Source organism: Pseudophryne corroboree, chromosome 4, assembly GCF_028390025.1.
Source record: "Pseudophryne corroboree isolate aPseCor3 chromosome 4, aPseCor3.hap2, whole genome shotgun sequence".
Classification (NCBI taxonomy): domain Eukaryota; kingdom Metazoa; phylum Chordata; class Amphibia; order Anura; family Myobatrachidae; genus Pseudophryne; species Pseudophryne corroboree.
In genome coordinates, this window is record NC_086447.1 from 317212134 (window position 1) to 317233854 (window position 21721).

The window sequence follows — 21721 nt, forward strand, 5'->3', positions numbered from 1 at the left end:
TATATATGTATATATGTATGTATGTATATATATATATATATATATGTGTATATATGTATGTATATATGTATGTGTGTTCACTACGGCGGTCGGGCTCCCGGCGACCAGCATCCCGGCGCCGGGAGCCCGACCGCCAGCTTACCGACAGCTTGGCGAGCGCAAATGAGCCCCTTGCGGGCTCGCTGCGCTCGCCACGCTACGGGCACGGTGGCGCGCGCCACACTATTTTATTCTCCCTCTATGGGGGTCGTGGACCCCCACGAGGGAAAATAAGTGTCGGTATGCCGGCTGTCGGGCTCCCGGCGCCGGTATACTGAGCGCCGGGAGCCCGACCGCCGGCAAACAGAAGACCACCCATATATATATATATATATATATATATATATATGTGTATATATATTTCTCTATCGTCCTAGTGGATGCTGGGGTTCCTGAAAGGACCATGGGGAATAGCGGCTCCGCAGGAGACAGGGCACAAAAAGTAAAGCTTTTCCAGATCAGGTGGTGTGCACTGGCTCCTCCCCCTATGACCCTCCTCCAGACTCCAGTTAGATTTTTGTGCCCGGCCGAGAAGGGTGCAATCTAGGTGGCTCTCCTAAAGAGCTGCTTAGAAAAAGTTTAGCTTAGGTTTTTTATTTTACAGTGAGTCCTGCTGGCAACAGGATCACTGCAACGAGGGACTGAGGGGAGAAGAAGTGAACTCACCTGCGTGCAGGATGGATTGGCTTCTTGGCTACTGGACATCAGCTCCAGAGGGACGATCACAGGTACAGCCTGGATGGTCACCGGAGCCGCGCCGCCGGCCCCCTTGCAGATGCTGAAGTCAGAAGAGGTCCAGAATCGGCGGCTGAAGACTCCTGCAGTCTTCTAAAGGTAGCGCACAGCACTGCAGCTGTGCGCCATTTTCCTCTCAGCACACTTCACACGCAGTCACTGAGGGTGCAGGGCGCTGGGGGGGGGCGCCCTGGGAGGCAAATGTAACCTATATAAAGGCTAAAAATACCTCACATATAGCCCCCAGAGGCTATATGGAGATATTTAACCCCTGCCTGGATTCACTAAATAGCGGGAGACGAGCCCGCCGGAAAAGGGGCGGGGCCTATCTCCTCAGCACACGGCGCCATTTCCTCTCACAGCTCCGCTGGTCAGGACGGCTCCCAGGTCTCTCCCCTGCACTGCACTACAGAAACAGGGTAAAACAGAGAGGGGGGGCAAATTTATGGCGATATTTTGATATATATAAAGCAGCTATAAGGGAGCACTTATTATAAGGCTATCCCTGTTATATATAGCGCTTTTGGTGTGTGCTGGCAAACTCTCCCTCTGTCTCCCCAAAGGGCTAGTGGGTCCTGTCTTCGTTAGGAGCATTCCCTGTGTGTCTGCTGTGTGTCGGTACGTGTGTGTCGACATGTATGAGGACGATATTGGTGTGGAGGCGGAGCAATTGCCAAATATGAGGATGTCACCCCCTAGGGAGTCGACACCAGAATGGATGCCTTTATTTATGGAACTACGGGATAGTGTCAACACGCTAAAGCAGTCGTTTGACGACATGAGACGGCCGGACAATCAATTAGTGCCTGTCCAGGCGACTCAAACACCGTCAGGGGCTGTGAAACGCCCTTTGCCTCAGTCGGTCGACACAGACCCAGACGCAGGCACTGACTCCAGTGGTGACGGTGACGAATCAACCGTATTTTCCAGTAGGGCCACACGTTATATGATTTTGGCAATGAAGGAGGCGTTACATTTAGCTGATACTACAGGTACCACTAAACAGGGTATTATGTGGGGTGTGAAAAAACTACCTATAGTTTTTCCTGAATCAGAAGAATTAAATGACGTGTGTAATGAAGCGTGGGTTGCCCCTGATAAAAAGCTGATAATTTCAAAGAAATTATTGGCATTATACCCTTTCCCGCCAGAGGTTAGGGAGCGCTGGGAAACACCTCCTAGGGTGGACAAGGCGCTAACACGCTTATCTAAACAAGTGGCGTTACCCTCTCCTGAGACGGCCGCACTTAAAGATCCATCAGATAGGAGGATGGAAAATATCCAAAAAAGTATATACACACATGCAGGTGTTATACTACGACCAGCTATAGCGACTGCCTGGATGTGCAGTGCTGGGGTAGTTTGGTCAGAGTCCCTGATTGAAAATATTGATACCCTGGACAGGGACAATATTTTACTGTCGTTAGAACAAATAAAGGATGCATTTCTTTATATGCGTGATGCACAGAGGGATATCTGCACACTGGCATCACGGGTAAGTGCTATGTCCATTTCGGCCAGAAGAGCTTTATGGACGCGACAGTGGACAGGCGATGCGGCTCAAAACGACATATGGAAGTTTTGCCGTATAAAGGGGAGGAGTTATTTGGAGTCGGTCTATCAGATTTGGTGGCCACGGCTACAGCCGGGAAATCCACCTTTCTACCTCAAGTCACTCCCCAACAGAAAAAGGCACCGACTTTTCAACCGCAGCCCTTTCGTTCCTTTAAAAATAAGAGCAAAGGGCTATTCATATCTGCCACGAGGCAGAGGTCGAGGGAAGAGACAGCAACAGGCAGCTCCTTCCCAGGAACAGAAGCCTTCCCCGGCTTCTACAAAAGCCTCAGCATGACGCTGGGGCTTCTCAAGCGGACTCGGGGACGGTGGGTGGTCGTCTCAAAAATTACAGCGCGCAGTGGGCTCACTCGCAGGTAGATCCCTGGATCCTGCAGATAATATCTCAGGGGTACAGGTTGGAATTAGAGACAGATCCACCTCGCCGTTTCCTGAAGTCTGCTTTACCAACGTCCCCCTCCGAAAGGGAGACGGTTTTGGAAGCCATTCACAAGCTGTACTCTCAGCAGGTGATAGTCAAGGTACCTCTTCTACAACAAGGGAAGGGGTATTATTCCACTCTTTTTGTGGTACCGAAGCCGGATGGCTCGGTAAGGCCTATTCTAAATCTGAAGTCCTTGAACCTGTACATAAAGAAGTTCAAGTTCAAGATGGAGTCACTCAGAGCAGTGATAGCGAACCTGGAAGAGGGGGACTTTATGGTATCCTTGGACATCAAGGATGCGTATCTCCACGTTCCAATTTACCCCTCACACCAGGGGTACCTCAGGTTCGTTGTACAAAACTGTCACTATCAGTTTCAGACGCTGCCGTTTGGATTGTCCACGGCACCTCGGGTCTTTACAAAGGTAATGGCCGAGATGATGATTCTTCTTCGAAGAAAAGGCATATTAATTATCCCATACTTGGACGATCTCCTAATAAGGGCAAGGTCCAGAGAACAGCTAGAGATGGGATTAGCACTGTCGCAAGAAGTGCTAAAACAGCACGGGTGGATTCTGAATATTCCAAAATCCCAGTTAATGCCGACAACTCGTCTGCTGTTCCTAGGGATGATTCTGGACACGGTTCAGAAAAAGGTTTTTCTCCCGGAGGAAAAAGCCAAGGAGTTATCCGAGCTTGTCAGGAACCTCCTAAAACCAGGAAAGGTGTCTGTACATCAATGCACAAGAGTCCTGGGAAAAATGGTGGCTTCTTACGAAGCAATTCCATTCGGCAGATTCCACGCAAGAATTCTCCAAAGGGATCTGTTGGACAAATGGTCAGGGTCGCATCTTCAGATGCACCTGCGGATAACCCTGTCTCCAAGGACAAGGGTGTCTCTTCTGTGGTGGTTGCAGAGTGCTCATCTATTGGAGGGCCGCAGATTCGGCATACAGGATTGGATCCTGGTGACCACGGACGCCAGCCTGAGAGGCTGGGGAGCAGTCACACAAGGAAGAAACTTCCAGGGAGTATGGAAGGATTCTTCGCTGGGCAGAGAATCATGTGATAGCACTGTCAGCAGTGTTCATCCCGGGAGTGGACAACTGGGAAGCAGACTTCCTCAGCAGACACGATCTTCACCCGGGAGAGTGGGGACTTCATCCAGAAGTCTTCCACTTGCTGGTAACCCGTTGGGAAAGACCAATGGTGGACATGATGGCGTCTCGCCTCAACAAAAAACTGGACAGGTATTGCGCCAGGTCAAGAGATCCGCAGGCAATAGCTGTGGACGCGCTGGTAACGCCTTGGGTGTACCAGTCGGTGTATGTGTTTCCTCCTCTGCCTCTCATACCAAAAGTATTGAGAATTATACGGCAAAGAGGCGTAAGGACGATACTAGTGGTTCCGGATTGGCCAAGAAGGACTTGGTACCCGGAACTTCAAGAGATGATCACGGAAGATCCGTGGCCTCTACCTCTAAGGAGGGACTTGCTTCAGCAGGGTCCCTGTCTGTTTCAAGACTTACCGCGGCTGCGTTTGACGGCATGGCGGTTGAACGCCGGATCCTAAAGGAAAAAGGCATGCCGGAAGAAGTCATTCCTACTTTGATTAAAGCAAGGAAGGAAGTAACCGTGCAACATTATCACCGAATTTGGCGAAAATATGTTGCGTGGTGCAAAGATCGGAGTGCTCCGACGGAGGAATTTCAACTGGGTCGATTCCTGCATTTCCTGCAATCAGGATTGTCTATGGGTCTCAAATTGGGATCTATTAAGGTTCAAATTTCGGCCCTGTCGATTTTCTTTCAAAAAGAATTGGCTTCAGTCCCTGAAGTCCAGACCTTTGTTAAGGGAGTGCTACATATACAGCCTCCTGTGGTGCCTCCAGTGGCACCGTGGGATCTCAATGTGGTTTTGGACTTTCTAAAATCTCATTGGTTTGAACCACTAAAGAAGGTGGATTTGAAATATCTCACATGGAAAGTGACCATGCTTCTAGCCCTGGCTTCGGCCAGGAGAGTGTCGGAACTGGCAGCTTTATCTTACAAAAGCCCATGTCTGATTTTCCATTCGGACAGGGCAGAACTGCGGACTCGTCCGCATTTTCTCCCTAAGGTGGTGTCAGCATTTCATCTGAACCAGCCTATTGTAGTGCCTGCGGCTACAAGTGACTTGGAGGACTCCAAGTTACTGGACGTTGTCAGAGCATTAAAAATATATATTGCAAGGACAGCTGGAGTCAGAAAATCTGACTCGTTGTTTATATTGTATGCACCCAACAAGATGGGTGCTCCTGCGTCTAAGCAGACGATTGCTCGTTGGATCTGTAGCACAATCCAACTTGCACATTCTGTGGCAGGCCTGCCACAGCCTAAATCTGTAAAGGCCCACTCCACAAGGAAGGTGGGTTCATCTTGGGCGGCTGCCCGAGGGGTCTCGGCATTACAACTTTGCCGAGCAGCTACGTGGTCAGGGGAGAACACGTTTGTAAAATTTTACAAATTTGATACTCTGGCTAAGGAGGACCTGGAGTTCTCTCATTCGGTGCTGCAGAGTCATCCGCACTCTCCCGCCCGTTTGGGAGCTTTGGTATAATCCCCATGGTCCTTTCAGGAACCCCAGCATCCACTAGGACGATAGAGAAAATAAGATTTTACTTACCGATAAATCTATTTCTCGGAGTCCGTAGTGGATGCTGGGCGCCCATCCCAAGTGCGGATTATCTGCAATAATTGTACATAGTTATTGTTAACTAATTCGGGTTATTGTTGAAGGAAGCCATCTTTCAGAGGCTCCGCTGTTATCATACTGTTAACTGGGTTTAGATCACAAGTTGTACGGTGTGATTGGTGTGGCTGGTATGAGTCTTACCCGGGATTCAAAATCCTCCTTTATTGTGTACGTTCGTCCGGGCACAGTACCTAACTGGAGTCTGGAGGAGGGTCATAGGGGGAGGAGCCAGTGCACACCACCTGATCTGGAAAAGCTTTACTTTTTGTGCCCTGTCTCCTGCGGAGCCGCTATTCCCCATGGTCCTTTCAGGAACCCCAGCATCCACTACGGACTCCGAGAAATAGATTTATCGGTAAGTAAAATCTTATTATATATAATATATAATTTTATGTATGTATGTATATATATGTATGTGTGTGTGTGTGTATATGTATATATATATATATATATATATATATATATATATATATATATATATATATATATCTCCAGATAGGCAGCACTCACAGAAATAGTAGAGCCAATGGTCCGGTGCCTTCAGTGGGGGTCCGTATGCAGGAAGCTCCAATTATAGCAAACTGTCGGCGGCACTCGTAATTTATTAGACAAATGCAGGTATGTGCTTCAACGTTTCGAGGACTTTAATTCCTCATCATCCGCATAAAAAAAACAAGTACAGACTTACGTTTAAATCCCCTCACCACACCGTGTGAAGTCGGCTGGATACGGAAGCCAGAGGATGGTGCCCACATATGACATCATCCGCTCCCCGTCACCATAACAACCGATCAAGAAAAATACTGTGATGATAAATAAAAACGGCATCATAAGGTTGCAGTTATGAATAGGAACCATATATATAAATAAGGAACCAAGTCCAAACTTGATTCATACCATTATAGGTTGGCAATATATATAGCTATCATGATTCAATATTGGTCTATGCACGATCAGCAGGAACAGGTCAAAACTGTGAATGCAGTATTCAGTTATCATATATATGACAGCAGTCACAGCATCAGTAAATAGTCATACAGTAACAGTCAGCAGAAATGTATAAAAAAAAAAAAAAATATATATATATATATATATATATATATATATATATATATATATATATATTTTGAGTATCCCATATCCAACTGTTCTGAAATATGGAATATTCCGAAATACGGACTGAAACCTTTTGTTTTTTGATGGCTCAATGTACACAAACTTTGTTTAATACACAAAGATATTAAAAATATTTGTATTAAATTACCCTCAGGCTGTGTGTGCAAGGTGTATATGAAACATAAATAAATTGTGTGAATGTACAAACACTTTTTTTAATGCACAAAGTTATAAAAAATATTGGCTAAAATTAGCTTCAGGCTGTGTGTATATGATGTATATGTAACCTAAATGATTCTGTGCTTAGATTTAGGTCCCATCACCATGATATCTCATTATGGTATGCAATTATTCCAAAATACGGAATAATCAGTTATCCAAAATACCTCTGGTCCCAAGCATTTTGGATAAGGGATACTCAACCTGTATATAGATCCTGTTGCCCGATGTGGTCTTCCATGATCTAACAAAAAGAGGTCTCGCAGAACAATGGTCTCATAAAAAGCAATGGAGACCCAGAGTTTCATTGAGGCCCCTTTGGGACAAAGTATTTAATCTGTGAATCCACCTTGATTCACAGCGTAAGAGGGCAAGCGATCTATCTCCGCCTTCTCGTCTAGGGGGAATATGATCATATACCTAAGGGCCGACAGATTATGACCGGCTTTCATGAAGTGTTGAGAAACTGGTTGGTCACTGTGACCCTTCTACCCTTCTCCAGGGCATTTCTAATAGACAATCTGTGTGTAGCCATGCGTTCACGCAAAGTCCGATCTGTTTTGCACACGTAGCTAAGACCACATGGGCATGTAATCATATAGATTATGAACTTAGTGGTGCATGTCACACGGTGTCTGAAATACTTCTTACTACTTCCAGGGCAGGTGGTCTGCTCAAGAGGCCCTGTTTCCAATCAACATTCTGGAACTTCGAGCGATCTACAATGCTCTGATTCAGGCATCCCCTCTACTCCGGGTTCAGGCGATCCAGGTGCAGTCGGACAATGCCACGGCAGTGGCGTAGATCAATCGACAAGGAGGGACAAAAAGCAAGGCCTGCATGCGAGAAGTGTCAAGAATACTCATCTGGGCAGAAAGAAATGCAAGAGCATTGTCCGCGATCTTCATTCTGGGAGTGGACAACTGGGAAGCGGACTTCCTAAGTCGCCACGGCCTCCATCCGGGGGAGTGGGGACTACACAATCAGGTGTTTCAGCAAATCGACTTGATGGCCTCTCATCTCAACAAGAAGCTTTGCTGCTATTGCTCATGAACCAGGGACCCTCCGGCGAGCGCAGTGGATGTGCTGACATCGCCTTGGCTTTACCAGATGGTCTACCTGTTTCCCCCGATTCCGCTGATCCCAAGGGTGCTCAAGCGGTTCAGACATCAGAGTGGAAGCAATCTTGATTGCCCCAGATTGATCCCAAAGAACGTGGTACGCGGCTCTTCTGGACATGTCCGTAGAGTACCCTTTGCCTTTACTGCTAAGAAGAGATCATCTAAAACAAGGACCGTTTGTCTACCCGGACTTACGGCGGCTTCGTTTGACGGCATGGACGTTTAGCGGAACATCCTAGCTCACAAAGGGCTTTCCAAAAAGGTTATTGCCACTATGATGCAAGCCAGAAAACCTGTGACGTCGAAACACTATCATCATATCTGGCGGAGATATGTCTCTTGGTGCCAGGAACGCACATATCCCTCTGCAGAATTCAACTTGGGAAGGTTCCTAGGATTCCTGCAGGTTGGAGTGGATAAAGGCTTGCGTCTGGGATCCATTAAGATCCAGGTTTCAGCTCTTTCCATCTTCTTCCAGAAGAAGTTCTCTCTCTTGCCAGAAGTTCAGACCTTGTAAGGGGTTCTTCACATACAATGTCCATTCGTGCCGCCTACGGCACCTTGGGATCTTGATGTAGTGTTACGTTTTGTACAGTCCTCCTGGTTTGAACCTCTGACGACAGTAGAAGATGAGTACCTCACGTGGAAAACTGTGATGTTACTGGCCCTGGCTTCTGCTAGGCATGTCTCAGAATTGGGGGCCTTGTCGTGCAAAAGTCCTTACTTGGTCTTTTACGAGAACAGAGCGGAGATCTAGACTAGACAGCAGTTCCTGCCGAAGGTGGTCTCTGCGTTTCACTTGAATCAACCTATCCTAATTCCGTCCAGTACTGACACTTCTGCTCCTCCGGAGGCATTGGATGCTGTACGAGCCTTTAAAATTTATATCAAAAGGACGGCTCGGATCAGAAAGACTGATTCCTTGTTCGTGCTCTATGATGCGCAGAAGAAGGGTTGCCCTGCTTCTAAGCAGTCTATTGCTCGTTGGATTAGGCTTACTATCAACAGGCCTATGTGTCGGCAGCCTTACCGGTTCCACAGTCTCTGAAGGCCCACGCTACAAGATCGGTGGGCTCTTCCTGGGCGGCTGCACGTGGAGTCTCGGCCCTGCAACTATGCCGAGCTGCTACCTGGTTGGGGAAGAACACCTTTGTGAAGTTCTACAAGTTTGATACCCTGACCAAAGAGGATACCCAGTTTGGGCACGCGGTGTTGCAGTGGTCTCCGCACATTTCTGCCTGTTCTGGAAGCTTTGGGACATCGTACTAATCTGTCCCCAATATCCCTTATGGATGCTAGAGCAAATAGGATTTTAAATACCTACCGGTAAATCCTTTTCTCGTAGTCCATAAGGGATATTGGGCGCCCGCCCCTGTGCGGTGACTTTTCTGCAGGTTCTCTGTATGTGTTCCTGTTCAGCGGTTAATGGTGCCAGATGTTGCTTGCTAAGTTTATATATTGGTGTGAAATTTTAACCACACTTTTTTGTTATGTTCCCTCTCTCAAGTATGTAATAACTGAGCTATAGGAGGAGGCATAGAAGGGAGGAGCCAGTACACCCAGTTGAAGAAACTTAAGGTGCACTGGCTCCTTTGTACCTGTCTATACCCCCATCATACTAATCTGTCCCCAATATCCCTTATGGACTACCAGAAAAGGATTTACTGGTTAGGTATTTCAAATCCTATTTTTGTGGTCTCCCAAAGCATGTTTGTGTTGAAATGCCTGAAGGGCTTCTTAGTCAAGTGAGCAGGGGTTATTTAATTACTTTTAAGTCTGTTTTATAAATTTAGATAAGGTTCTTCCTCTGTGGACATCGACCATATCCTACTTCAATGGACATAGCTGAACAGAAACACACTTTTTATAGCAGGGGGATAACTCCTTACAGATCATTGTCTCTGCCTAGGCCATAGCATGGCTCCCTGCAGGAAAAACAGTTACTGGCTCAGTAAATACATCCTTCCTTCAAAGGGCTCCAGTTCACACATTGTTCAGTGACTTGTATAATACATATGATACCATTTGAAAACTAGCAAATTAAATAAAACAAATGTTTAACACACATACAGTTTTTGTGAGGATTAGTAACCATTCCCCTCAGGGTCAAGCCCAGGCTGTCAATCGTAATACTGTGCACAATTTACTCAAGGCACACAGAATGCATGCAGTCACAACACGTAACTGTATGTCCTGCTGTAACCCATGGCAACTGACACAGCCAGTAAGCCAGATAAAGGGGAAAGCAGGCTCAGTTGTATGCTTTGCCTGTTCAGTGTGGATCAAGCTTTCTAAAGGTAGCAAGGACCCATGTGACCTCGGTACTGCTTGCTCAGAAGCACAGATTGTGGAGCCACCAGGAGGTTCTACGGACCAGTCGGTAACATGGCGGATGCCATAGCGGATTTGTGTCTGTCCCAGTCAAGCTCTACCCTAGCGGAGTCTACTGAGGAACCTCCTTGGGCTAGAAATATAGACGTGGCACAGTCTTAAAACAAAATAGTGGCATCTACGGGTAGCACTACTAAGAGACATCAGCAACCTCCTATAACCTTTCCTGGTGAGGAGCTGGACTCTGCTGCTTCCTCTCAGGTGGAATATGAATTAGACCTGGATTTGGGAGACACGTCTGCTTGGGAGGAAGAAGGGGTGGCTACAGGTTCTGGAGTCAGGCTGTTGATCGATGCTATACGCCAAACCCTTAATCTACAGATGAGTGGCGGAGACGGGTTCATCCTCTGTTTAAGCGGCAGAAGAAACAGGTCACAGTTTTTCTTCCCTTTTTTCATATTTTGACTATACTTTTAAAGGAGGCTTGGCTCAAACCAGATTCCAAGTTTCAAGCTCCCAAGAAATTATGATATCTGTGTCCGTTTGAAGAGGAGGATATGAAACCTTGGGAAGTATCTCCGAAAGTGGATGCACCAATTACTCGTCTTGAAATCCTATGGATAAAAAGACTGAGGCAGTTCTTAAATCCATTTTTTCATTGTGAGGAATATCTCTGGGTCCTATTCTTATGGTTGCTTGGGTTCTTAAGGCAGTGGATGCTTGGTTGACGGAGGTGGTGACAGGAATGCCGTCTGATGATCCATCCGAGGCTATTCAGTTGTCTGAACAGACTACAGAGGCGCTTGCATATGTAGGGGAAGCTTTACTGGATTCTACCGCCCTCTGCCTTAGCCGTGATGGTGAGGAGGTCTCTCTGGCTTTGTTCTTGCAATGCTGATTCCAAACACGCATTACTTACCTCCCGTGGTATTTGAGATAATTTTGGTAAGAGCCCCTTACTTCTGGTGGCTGCTCCAAAGCCAAATCCTGTGTAGTTTTTCACCTTTCGGACACAGGGCAGGGGCAGTTCTCAGTCCTTTTACGGTTTTTCCAAACCGCCATGCAGATGAGGCTTTTGAGGCAGAGGAGTTCAGGGATCCAGTGAACAGTCTACCAGACCAACTGACAAGCCTACAGCATGATAGTTTGACACTTGCAGAAGGGTTCCTGGTGGTTGGAGCCAGCTTACTCTGGTTCAAGGATGTTTGCCTTCAATCGATACCAAACCATTGGGTGAGTGGGGTCTTTTCATGGGGTTATACATTCTAAACCTCGACTGTTCGGCTCCCACACTGTTTTCACCACACCTCTTTCAGGCGGTCTCATCTCTTTTAGAACAGAGTAGTCCTTGCAGTTCCCAGCCACCAGCAAATTCAAGGTTTTTACTCCAATCCAATTTTTTCATAAACAAACCGGACGGTTTCTCAACCTGAAATGCTTCAATCCTTAACTTTTATGTAGATTAGTTCAAAGTGGAATCCATTCGTTCAATCATCTGTGCCATTGAAGCAGAGGAGTTTTTGCCTTCCATCGACATAAAGAACACCTACTTTCACATTCCTATTTGACGGGATCATCATCTTCTGAGGTTTGCAGTGGACCATTGGCATTTCCAATTTCAAGCTCTCCCATTATGCCTTTCCACGGCCCCTAAGCTGTTCACGAAGGTAATGGCTCACATGATTGCGGTGCTGAGATGTGGTGTCAACATAACTCCCTATTTAGATGACCTGTTGCTGAAGGCTCCCTCAAGTCGATCCTTTGACTACAATGCAGCTCACGATAGACACTTCAGCAATTTGGGTGGATAGCGAATTTTCCCAAGTCCACACTCCTTCCCTCTCAAAGGATGGTATTTCTAGGCCTACTTTTCGACACAATGATTTTTCTTCCACAGGACAAGATTCAGGATCTACTATCCAGCGTCAGATCACTTTTACAGTTGGCACTGGTCTCAGTCCTCTGGTGCATGCAGGTCTTTGGTAAGATGGTGGCGGCGTTCAAGCCTGTACCTTACGGTTTAATGCTCGAGCCCTTTAGTCTCAGATCCTACGACGTTGGTAGCAGACGGGACCACATCTGGACAGTCAGTTGGTTAGCCTGTCCAGATTCTAGACTTACTTAACCATGTGCTCTATGAGCTGTCTGCTATTTTATCCTCCCATTCTTTCACTACATCGTGTTCTGTTGTAACTGCTTTTACTGCTCTGCTGGCACTGTAAATAGAATCTGCTGAAAAGTTAGAGCTCTAACAATACACTTGGGTATTGAGATGTTCATCTAGTTTTTGCAGTTTAACGGTTATGCAAATTATATGGTTAGGAATTTGTGGACAACTTCCTTAATTGTAATTTCTCTGACGTCCTAGTGGATGCTGGTGACTCCGTAAGGACCATGGGGAATAGCGGCTCCGCAGGAGACTGGGCACAAAAGTAAAGCTTTAGAACTACCTGGTGTGCACTGGCTCCTCCCCCTATGACCCTCCTCCAAGCCTCAGTTAGATTTTTGTGCCCGAACGAGAAGGGTGCACACTAGGTGGCTCTCCTGAGCTGCTTAGTGAAAAGTTTAGTTTTAGGTTTTTTATGTTCAGTGAGACCTGCTGGCAACAGGCTCACTGCATCGAGGGACTAAGGGGAGAAGAAGCGAACTCACCTGCGTGCAGAGTGGATTGGGCTTCTTAGGCTACTGGACATTAGCTCCAGAGGGATCTATCACAGGCCCAGCCATGGATAGGTCCCAGAGCCGCGCCGCCGGCCCCCTTACAGAGCCAGTGACAGAAGAGGTCCGGAAAATCGGCGGCAGAAGACGTCCTGTCTTCAACAAGGTAGCGCACAGCACTGCAGCTGTGCGCCATTGCTCTCAGCACACTTCACACTCCGGTCACTGAGGGTGCAGGGCGCTGGGGGGGGGGGCGCCCTGAGACGCAATAAAAACACCTTGGATGGCAAAAAAATGCATCACATATAGCTCCTGGGCTATATGGATGAATTTAACCCCTGCCAGAATACACAGAAAAACGGGAGATAAGGCCGCCGAGAAGGGGGCGGAGCCTATCTCCTCAGCACACTGGCGCCATTTTCCCTCACAGCTCCGTTGGAGGGAAGCTCCCTGGCTCTCCCCTGCAGTCACTACACTACAGAAAGGGTTAAAAAAGAGAGGGGGGCACTAATTACGCGCAGTATTAAAAATACAGCAGATATAAGGGGAAAACCACTTATATAAGGTTATCCCTGTATATATATATATATATAGCGCTCTGGTGTGTGCTGGCAAACTCTCCCTCTGTCTCCCCAAAGGGCTAGTGGGGTCCTGTCCTCTATCAGAGCATTCCCTGTGTGTGTGCTGTGTCTGTACGTTTGTGTCGACATGTATGAGGAGAAAAATGATGTGGAGACGGAGCAGATTGCCTGTAATAGTGATGTCACCCCCTAGGGGGTCGACACCTGAGTGGATGAACTGTTGGAAGGAATTACGTGACAGTGTCAGCTCTGTATAAAAGACAGTGGTTAACATGAGACAGCCGGCTACTCAGCTTGTGCCTGTCCAGACGTCTCATAGGCCGTCAGGGACTCTAAAGCGCCCGTAACCTCAGATGGCAGATATAGACGCCGACACGGATACTGACTCCAGTGTCGACGGTGAAGAGACAAATGTGACTTCCAGTAGGGCCACACGTTACATGATTGAGGCAATGAAAAATGTTTTACACATTTTTGATAATACGAGTACCACCAAAAAGGGGTATTATGTTCGGTGAGGAAAAACTACCTGTAGTTTTCCTGAATCTGAGAAATTAAATGAGGTGTGTGATGATGCGTGGGTTTCCCCCGATAACTGATAATTTCTAAAATGTTATTGGCATTATATCCTTTCCCGCCAGAGGTTAGGGAGCGTTGGGAAACACCCCCTAGGGTGGATAAAGCGCTCACACGCTTGTAAGAACAAGGACTCTACCCTCTCCTGAGATGGCCGCCCTTAAGGATCCTGCTGATAGAAAGCAGGAGGGTATCCTAAAATGTATTTACACACATACTGGTGTTATACTGCGACCAGCAATCGCCTCAGCCTGGATGTGCAGTGCTGGGTTGGCGTGGTCGGATTCCCTGACTGAAAATATTGATACCCTAGATAGGGACAGTATATTATTGCCTATAGAGCATTTAAAAGATGCATTTCTATATATGCGTGATGCACAGCGGAATATTTGCCGACTGGCATCAAGTCTAAGTGCGTTGTCCATTTCTGCCAGTAGAGGGTTATGGACACGACAGTGGTCAGGTGATGCGGATTCCAAACGGCATTTGGAAGTATTGCCTTATTAAGGGTAGGAGTTATTTGGGGTCGGTCTTTCAGACCTGGTGGCCACGGCAACAGCTGGGAAATCCACGTTTGTACCCCAGGTCGCCTCTCAACATAAGAAGACGCCGTATTATCAGGCGCAGTCTTTTCGTGGGCAAGCGGGCAAAAGGTTCCTCACTTCTGCCCCGTGACAGAGGGAGAGGAAAAAGGCTGCAGAAATCAGCCAGTTCCCAGGAACAGAAGCCCTCTCCCGCCTCTGCCAAGCCCTCAGTATGACGCTGGGGCTTTACAAGCAGAATCAGGCACGGTGGGGGCCCGTCTCAATGAATTTCAGCGCGCAGTGGGCTCACTCGCAAGTAGACCCCTGGATCCTTAAGGTGATATCTCAGGGGTACAAATTGGAATTCGAGACGTCTCCCCCTCGCCGTTTCCTAAAGTCGGCTTTACCGATGTCTCCTTCTGACAGGGAGGCAGTTTTGGGAGCCATTCACAAGCTGTATTCCCAGCAGGTGATAATCAAGGTACCCCTCCTGCAACAGGGAACGGGGTATTATTCCACACTGTTGTGGTACCGAAGCCGGACGGCTCGGTGAGACCGATTCTAAAATCTTGAACACTTACATACGGAGGTTCAAATTCAAGATTGAGTCACTCAGAGCAGTGATTGCGAACCTGGAAGAATGTCTCGGGACATCAAGGATGCTTACCTTCATGTCCCAATTTACCCTTCTCACCAAGGGTACCTCAGGTTTATGGTACAGAACTGTCACTATCAGTTTCAGACGCTGCCGTATGGATGGTCCACGGCACCCCGGGTCTTTACCAAGGTAATGGCCGAAATGATGATACTCCTTCGAAGGAAGGGAATTTTAGTTATCCCTTACTTGGACGATTCCCTGATAAGGGTAAGATCCAGGGAACAGTTGGAGGTCGGTGTAGCACTATCTCAGGTAGTGTTGCGGCAGCACGATTGGATTCTCAATATTCCAAAATCGCAGCTGATTCCGACGGCTCGTCTTCTGTTCCTAGGGATGATCCTGGACACAGTCCAGAAAAAGGTGTTTCTCCCGGAGGAGAAAGTCAGGGAGTTATCCGAGCTAGTCGGGAACCTCCTATAACCGAGCCAAGTCTCAGTACATCAATGAAATGGTTCTGGGAAAAATGGTGGCTTCCTACGAAGCAATCCCTTTCGGCAGATTCCACGCAAGAACTTTCCAGTGGGACCTGCTGGACAAATGGTCCGGGTCGCATCTTCAGATGCATCAGCGGATAACCCTGTCACCAAGCACAAGGGTGTCTCTCCTGTGGTGGTTGCAGAGTGCTCATCTTCTAGAGGGCCGCACATTCAGGACTGGGTCCTGGTGACCACGGATGCCAGCCTGCGAGGCTGGGAAGCAGTCACACAGGGAAGGAATTTCCAGAGCTTATGGTCAAGCCTGGAGACATCACTTCACATAAATATCCTGAAGCTAAGGGCCATTTACAATGCTCTAAGCTCAGCAAGACCTCTGCTTCAAGGTCACCCGGAGTTGATCCATTCGGACAACATCACGGCAGTCACCCACGTAAACAGACAGGGTGACACAAGAAGCAGGAGGGCAATGGCAGAAGCTGCAAGGATTCTTCGCTGGGCGGAAAATCATGTGATAGCACTGTCAGCAGTATTCATTCCGGGAGTGGACAACTGGGAAGCAGACTTCCTCAGCAGACACGACCTCCACCCGGGAGAGTGGGGACTTCACCCAGAAGTCTTCCACATGTTTATAAAACTCGACAAGTATTGCGCCAGGTCAAGGGACCCTCAGGCAATAGCTGTAGACGCTCTGGTAACACAGTGGGTGTACCAGTCAGTGTATGTGTTCCCTCCTCTGCCTCTCATACCCAAGGTACTGAGAATTATAAGATGGAGAGGAGTAAGCACTATATTCGTGGCTCCGGATAGGCCAAGAAGGACTTGGTAACCGGAACTTCAAGAGATGCTCACGGAGGATCCGTGGCCTCTTCCTCTAAGAAGGGACCTGCTCCAGCAAGGACCCTGTCTGTTCCAAGACTTACCGCGGCTGCGTTTGACGGCATGGCGGTTGAACGCCGGATCCTGAAGGAGAAAGGCATTCCGGATGAAGTCATTCCTATCCTGATCAAAGCCAGGAAAGATATAACCGCAAAACATTATCACCGCATTTGGCGAAAATATGTTGCGTGGTGCGAGGCCTGTAAGGCCCCGACGGAGGAATTTTCAACTAGGTCGATTCCTACATTTCCTGCAAACAGGAGTGTCTATGGGCCTGAAATGGGGGTCCAATAAGGTTCAAATTTCGGCCCTGTCAATTTTCTTCCAAAAAGAACTAGCTTCAGTCCCTGAAGTTCAGACGTTTGTGAAAGGGGTACTGTATATACAGCCTCCTTTTGTGGCACCTTGGGATCTAAATGTAGTTTTTGGGTTCCAAAAGTCACATTGGTTTGAACCACTTAAATATGTGGAGTTAAAATATCTCACATGGAAAGTGGTCATGCTGTTGGCCCTGGCCTGGGCCAGGTGCGTGTCAGAATTGGCGGCTTTATCCTGTAAAAGCCCTCATCTGATTTTCCATTCGGACAGGGCGGAATTGAGGACTTGTCCTCCGTTTCTCCCTAAGGTGGTTTTCAGCGTTTCACCTGAATCAACCTATTGTGGTGCCTGCGGCTACTAGGGACTTGGAGGAATCCAAGTTGCTAGACGTTGTCAGAGCTCTGGAAATATAGGTTTCCAGGACGGCTGGAGTCAGAAAATCTGACTCGTTGTTTATTCTGTATGCACCCAACAAGCTGGGTGCTCCTGCTTCTAAGCAGACTATTGCTCGTTGGATTTGTAGTACAATTCAGCTTGCACATTCTGTGGCAGGCCTGCCACAGCAAAAATCTGTAAAAGCCCATTCCACAAGGAAGGTGGGCTCATCTTGGGCGGCTGCCCGAGGGGTCTCGGCTTTACAACTTTGCCGAGCAGCTACTTGGTCAGGAGCAAATACGTTTGTAAAATTCTACAAATTTGATACCCTGGCTGAGGAGGACCTGGAGTTCTCTCATTCGGTGCTGCAGAGTCATCCGCACTCTCACGCCCGTTTGGGAGCTTTGGTATAATCCCCATGGTCCTTACGGAGTCCCCAGCATCCACTAGGACGTCAGAGAAAATAAGAATTTACTTACCGATAATTCTATTTCTCGTAGTCCGTAGTGGATGCTGGGCGCCCATCCCAAGTGCGGATTGTCTGCAATACTGGTACATAGTTATTGTTACCAAAAAATCGGGTTATTGCTGTAGTGAGCCATCTTTTTTAGAGGCTCCTCTGTTATCATGCTGTTAACTGGGTTTAGATCACAAGTTATATGGTGTGATTGGTGTGGCTGGTATGAGTCTTACCCAGGATTCAAAATCCTTCCTTATTGTGTACGCTCGTCCGGGCACAGTATCCTAACTGAGGCTTGGAGGAGGGTCATAGGGGGAGGAGCCAGTGCACACCAGGTAGTTCTAAAGCTTTACTTTTGTGCCCAGTCTCCTGCGGAGCCGCTATTCCCCATGGTCCTTACGGAGTCCCCAGCATCCACTACGGACTACGAGAAATAGAATTATCGGTAAGTAAATTCTTATTTTTTTATTTAGAATTGTCATTTTTAAAATTGATAGATTTTAATGTAAGAACTGTGGTTTGGTTTTTGTAATCAAATTAGAATGACATTTTACTATAAAGCTTATATGACCAAATATAGTTATTCATTTATTTTTAAATTTAGGTTTACTCCAGAGCTAATGACCAAGAGCCTTGTGGATGGTGGCTTGCTAAAGTTCGAATGATGAAAGGAGAGGTAGGCCTGTTTTATTTCTTTATAGAAGCATTTCGACTAAACCTGTACATCTAACATACCACTTGTGCTACTATCTTTAAACTACCACATGTACCTGTACACTTGTGATACATACGTACGTTATATAATGATTATAGCGCTTTTCTCCAAAAGGGCTCAGTGATTTACAATTGCAGGAAAGAACCCATATTACTCAGCTATCTTGGTTGTACTATAATCGTTACATTTGTTAAATATAAAATACACAAGGAAGCATCAGAGGATGGAGACATCTTTGTCACTACATTAATTACAAAGAGTGGTTATAAGCAGTGCATGGAGATATGGTCCTGTCATTGCTTTTGGTGACTCAGTGTTGTATGATCCATAGACCTAGAAGGTTTACTTGTTAAAATATGTTAAGTGTGTATAGTTATGCTATTAATAGAATTGCTTGTTTTAATTTGGGCTTAAACAAGCCATGAAGTAACCCCATCTATTCACCTACTTAACAGCGTACAAAAATCATGATAATGCAAGAATTTTGTTTTTATTGATCAGTAAGATCTGCTTCAGGCCTTCAGTAGTAAACTGGTGGTGCTTTGTGGTCCAGACAAACGTCTTTTTCATTGTTGCAGAACAGCTGTGAGTTCTTAGCCCAATACTTATTTCCTGAATAAGGCATTTTTTATTTCTGAAATTGACCAATTCAAATGTTAAGTGCGCTCACTGCTGGCCGTATATAGCAATGGGCGTCTATTGGAGCTATTCAGTTGTTGCTCCAATCAGATTCCCATTAGCATTTTACGCGGCTGATGGAGCTGGGTTAAGTGGCCAAACCCATATACAGTCCTGCTTTGGGCATCTAGACTACAGTTTGGACGCCCAAAGTGTAGAGTTTACACATTTTTTTTTTTTCTCATACGTCCTAGAGGATGCTGGGGACGACATCAAGACCATGGGGTATAGACTGGATTTGCAGGAGACATGGGCACTCTAAAGACTTTTCATTGGGTGTGAACTGGCTCGCCCCTCCTCCAGACCTCAGTTTTAGAAATGTGCCCAGGTCTACTGAGTTTCTCTGAAAAGACTTATGTTAGGTTTTTTATTTTCAGGGAGATCTGCTGGCATCAGACTCCCTGCTTCGTGGGACTGAGGGGGCAGAAGCAGAACCAACTTCCTGAAGAGTTTCATGGCTCTGCTTCTGGCTGACAGGACACCATTAGCTCCTGAAGGGAACTGAACGCTAGCCCTGTCTAGATACTCACTCCCACAGCACGCCGTCACCCCCCCCCCCCCCCTCACAGAGCCAGAAGTCAGAAGACGGGTGAGCATGAGAAGATTGAACTTCAATCAAGTAAATGACGGCAGAGGTACGACACGGCTGGCGGGAGCGCAGCGCGCCATTGCTGCCCGCAGGGCACGGGGGGTGCTCTGGGCAGGAAAATACCTCTATAAACTGGCTAATAGGGGGCATAAGATGCCCAGGCACAGCCCTACCCCCGCCAGTATAAATATTACAAACAGTCTCTGAGTTAAAAAGGGTGGAGCTTCTTCCTCAGGCAGCCAGCACACTGCTCAGCACCATTTTCTCTCTCCTCAGGCTGCAGAGATATAGCTGGTCCTCCTCCACTTCTGACTACAAGTATTCAGGGTGTAAATAAGGGGGGCACAAAGCGATTTGGGTGCTTTACAAATGTGTTTTACTGTGTAAAGAGCGCTGCATGTTAGTGGGAATTCTGTGTTCATAGACATTAAATACAGGTGCTGGGGTTGTGAGCTGGCTGCTCCTATACTGTTTCCCTCTGACAGATTTTACTGTGGGTCTGTCCCCAAATAAGTCCCAGTGTGTCTGTGAGTGCTGTACAAGTGTGAGGCATGTCTGAGGCAGGGAGTTCCTCCCCGGAGGAAGCCATTTTAGGGACACAGAATTGTAATGTGGTGGCGCTACCGGCACACCAAGAGCCTGCATGGGTGAAAGAGCTACGTGACAGTATGCATCTGATTAACCGCAGATTGGATAAGTCTGAATCTAAGTCTGCATGCTGGAGAAAATCTGTGGAAGATGTGATTTTTCGGGATGCTGTTATTCCTTATGCGGGCGGCCCCTCTGGGTCACATAAGAGACCATTTGCAAATGTTGTAAACACTGATACCGACACGGATTCTGATTCTTGTGTCGACGATAGTGAATCCAGAGAGGGAGAGAGCATAAATTGGCAAAAAGTATACAATATATGATTGTGGCTATAAGGGACGTGTTGGAGGTTACAGAAAGCACTCCTGTACCTCAGGAGAAAGCTTATTTATGTTTAGGAAAGAAATCCAAAGTCACGTTCCCTCTTTCACACAAACTAAATGCTCTGTTTGAAGGGATGTGGGTGAATCCTGATAAAAAATTTCGTATTCCCAAAAGGATTCACGTAGCTTTTCCTTTCTCGGTTGAAGACAGGAAAAAAATGGGAGTCACCCCCTGTGTTAGACAGTGTACTTTCCAGGTTGACAAAGGAGGTAATTCTCCCTGCTCCTGGCACGGCTTCTCTTAAAGAGCCGGCAGACCGCAAAATGGAAACGACATTGAAATCCATTTATGTTACCAATGGTACACTGCTCAGGCCCACTATTGCCTGCGCATGGGTGAGTCGCGCTATTGAAAAATGGTCAGAAAGCGTGTCATCAGAAATTGACACAATTGATAAAGATGAGATACTCCTTAAGTTAGGGAATATCAAGGATGCTGACGCCTGTCAACGTTTTTGCCCTCTGCGCCTGCATCGGCGAAAAAGACCTATCACCCGCAAATGCAGTCCTTTCGCCCCAATAAATACAAAAAGACGAGAGGTTCCCCCTTCTTTGCAGGTAGGGGAAGGGGAAAGAAGCCCACACCGGCTCCAGGTTCCCAAGAGCAAAAGTCTACCCCTAATTCTGCCAAATCCCCAGCATGACGCTGGAACTCCCTTGCGGGAGGCAGCTCGGGTGGGGACACGTCTCAAACTCTTCAGCCAGGATTGGATTCTATCTGGCCTGGACCCCTGGGTGTTACAAATAGTGTCCCAGGGATACAAACTAGAGTTTCAAGACGTTCCCCCATGCCGATTTTTCAAATCGACCTTGCCAGCTTCTCCGCCAGAGAGAGAAGCAGTAACAGCGGCAATCCAAAAATGATGTCAAGACCAGGTCATAGTCCTGGTACCGTTGTCACAACAAGGGCGGGGTTTTTATTCAAGCCTCTTTGTTGTTCCGAAGCCGGATGGCTCTGTCAGACCGATCTTAAATCTCAAAGATCTGAATTTCTTCCTGAAAAGGTTCAAG

At 47.1% G+C, this 21721-nt stretch overlaps 1 protein-coding gene across 2 annotated transcripts in view; it reads left to right on the forward strand.

Annotated features, from left to right (window-relative positions):
- Positions 1-21721, forward strand: part of FXR1 (FMR1 autosomal homolog 1) — a 244414-nt gene that overhangs the window by 92543 nt on the left and 130150 nt on the right. For both annotated transcript variants that reach the window (XM_063916328.1, XM_063916327.1), the window contains exon 4: positions 18359-18430. In XM_063916328.1, the coding sequence (XP_063772398.1) occupies positions 18359-18430 (72 nt within the window). The remainder of the gene's footprint in view (positions 1-18358; positions 18431-21721) is intronic.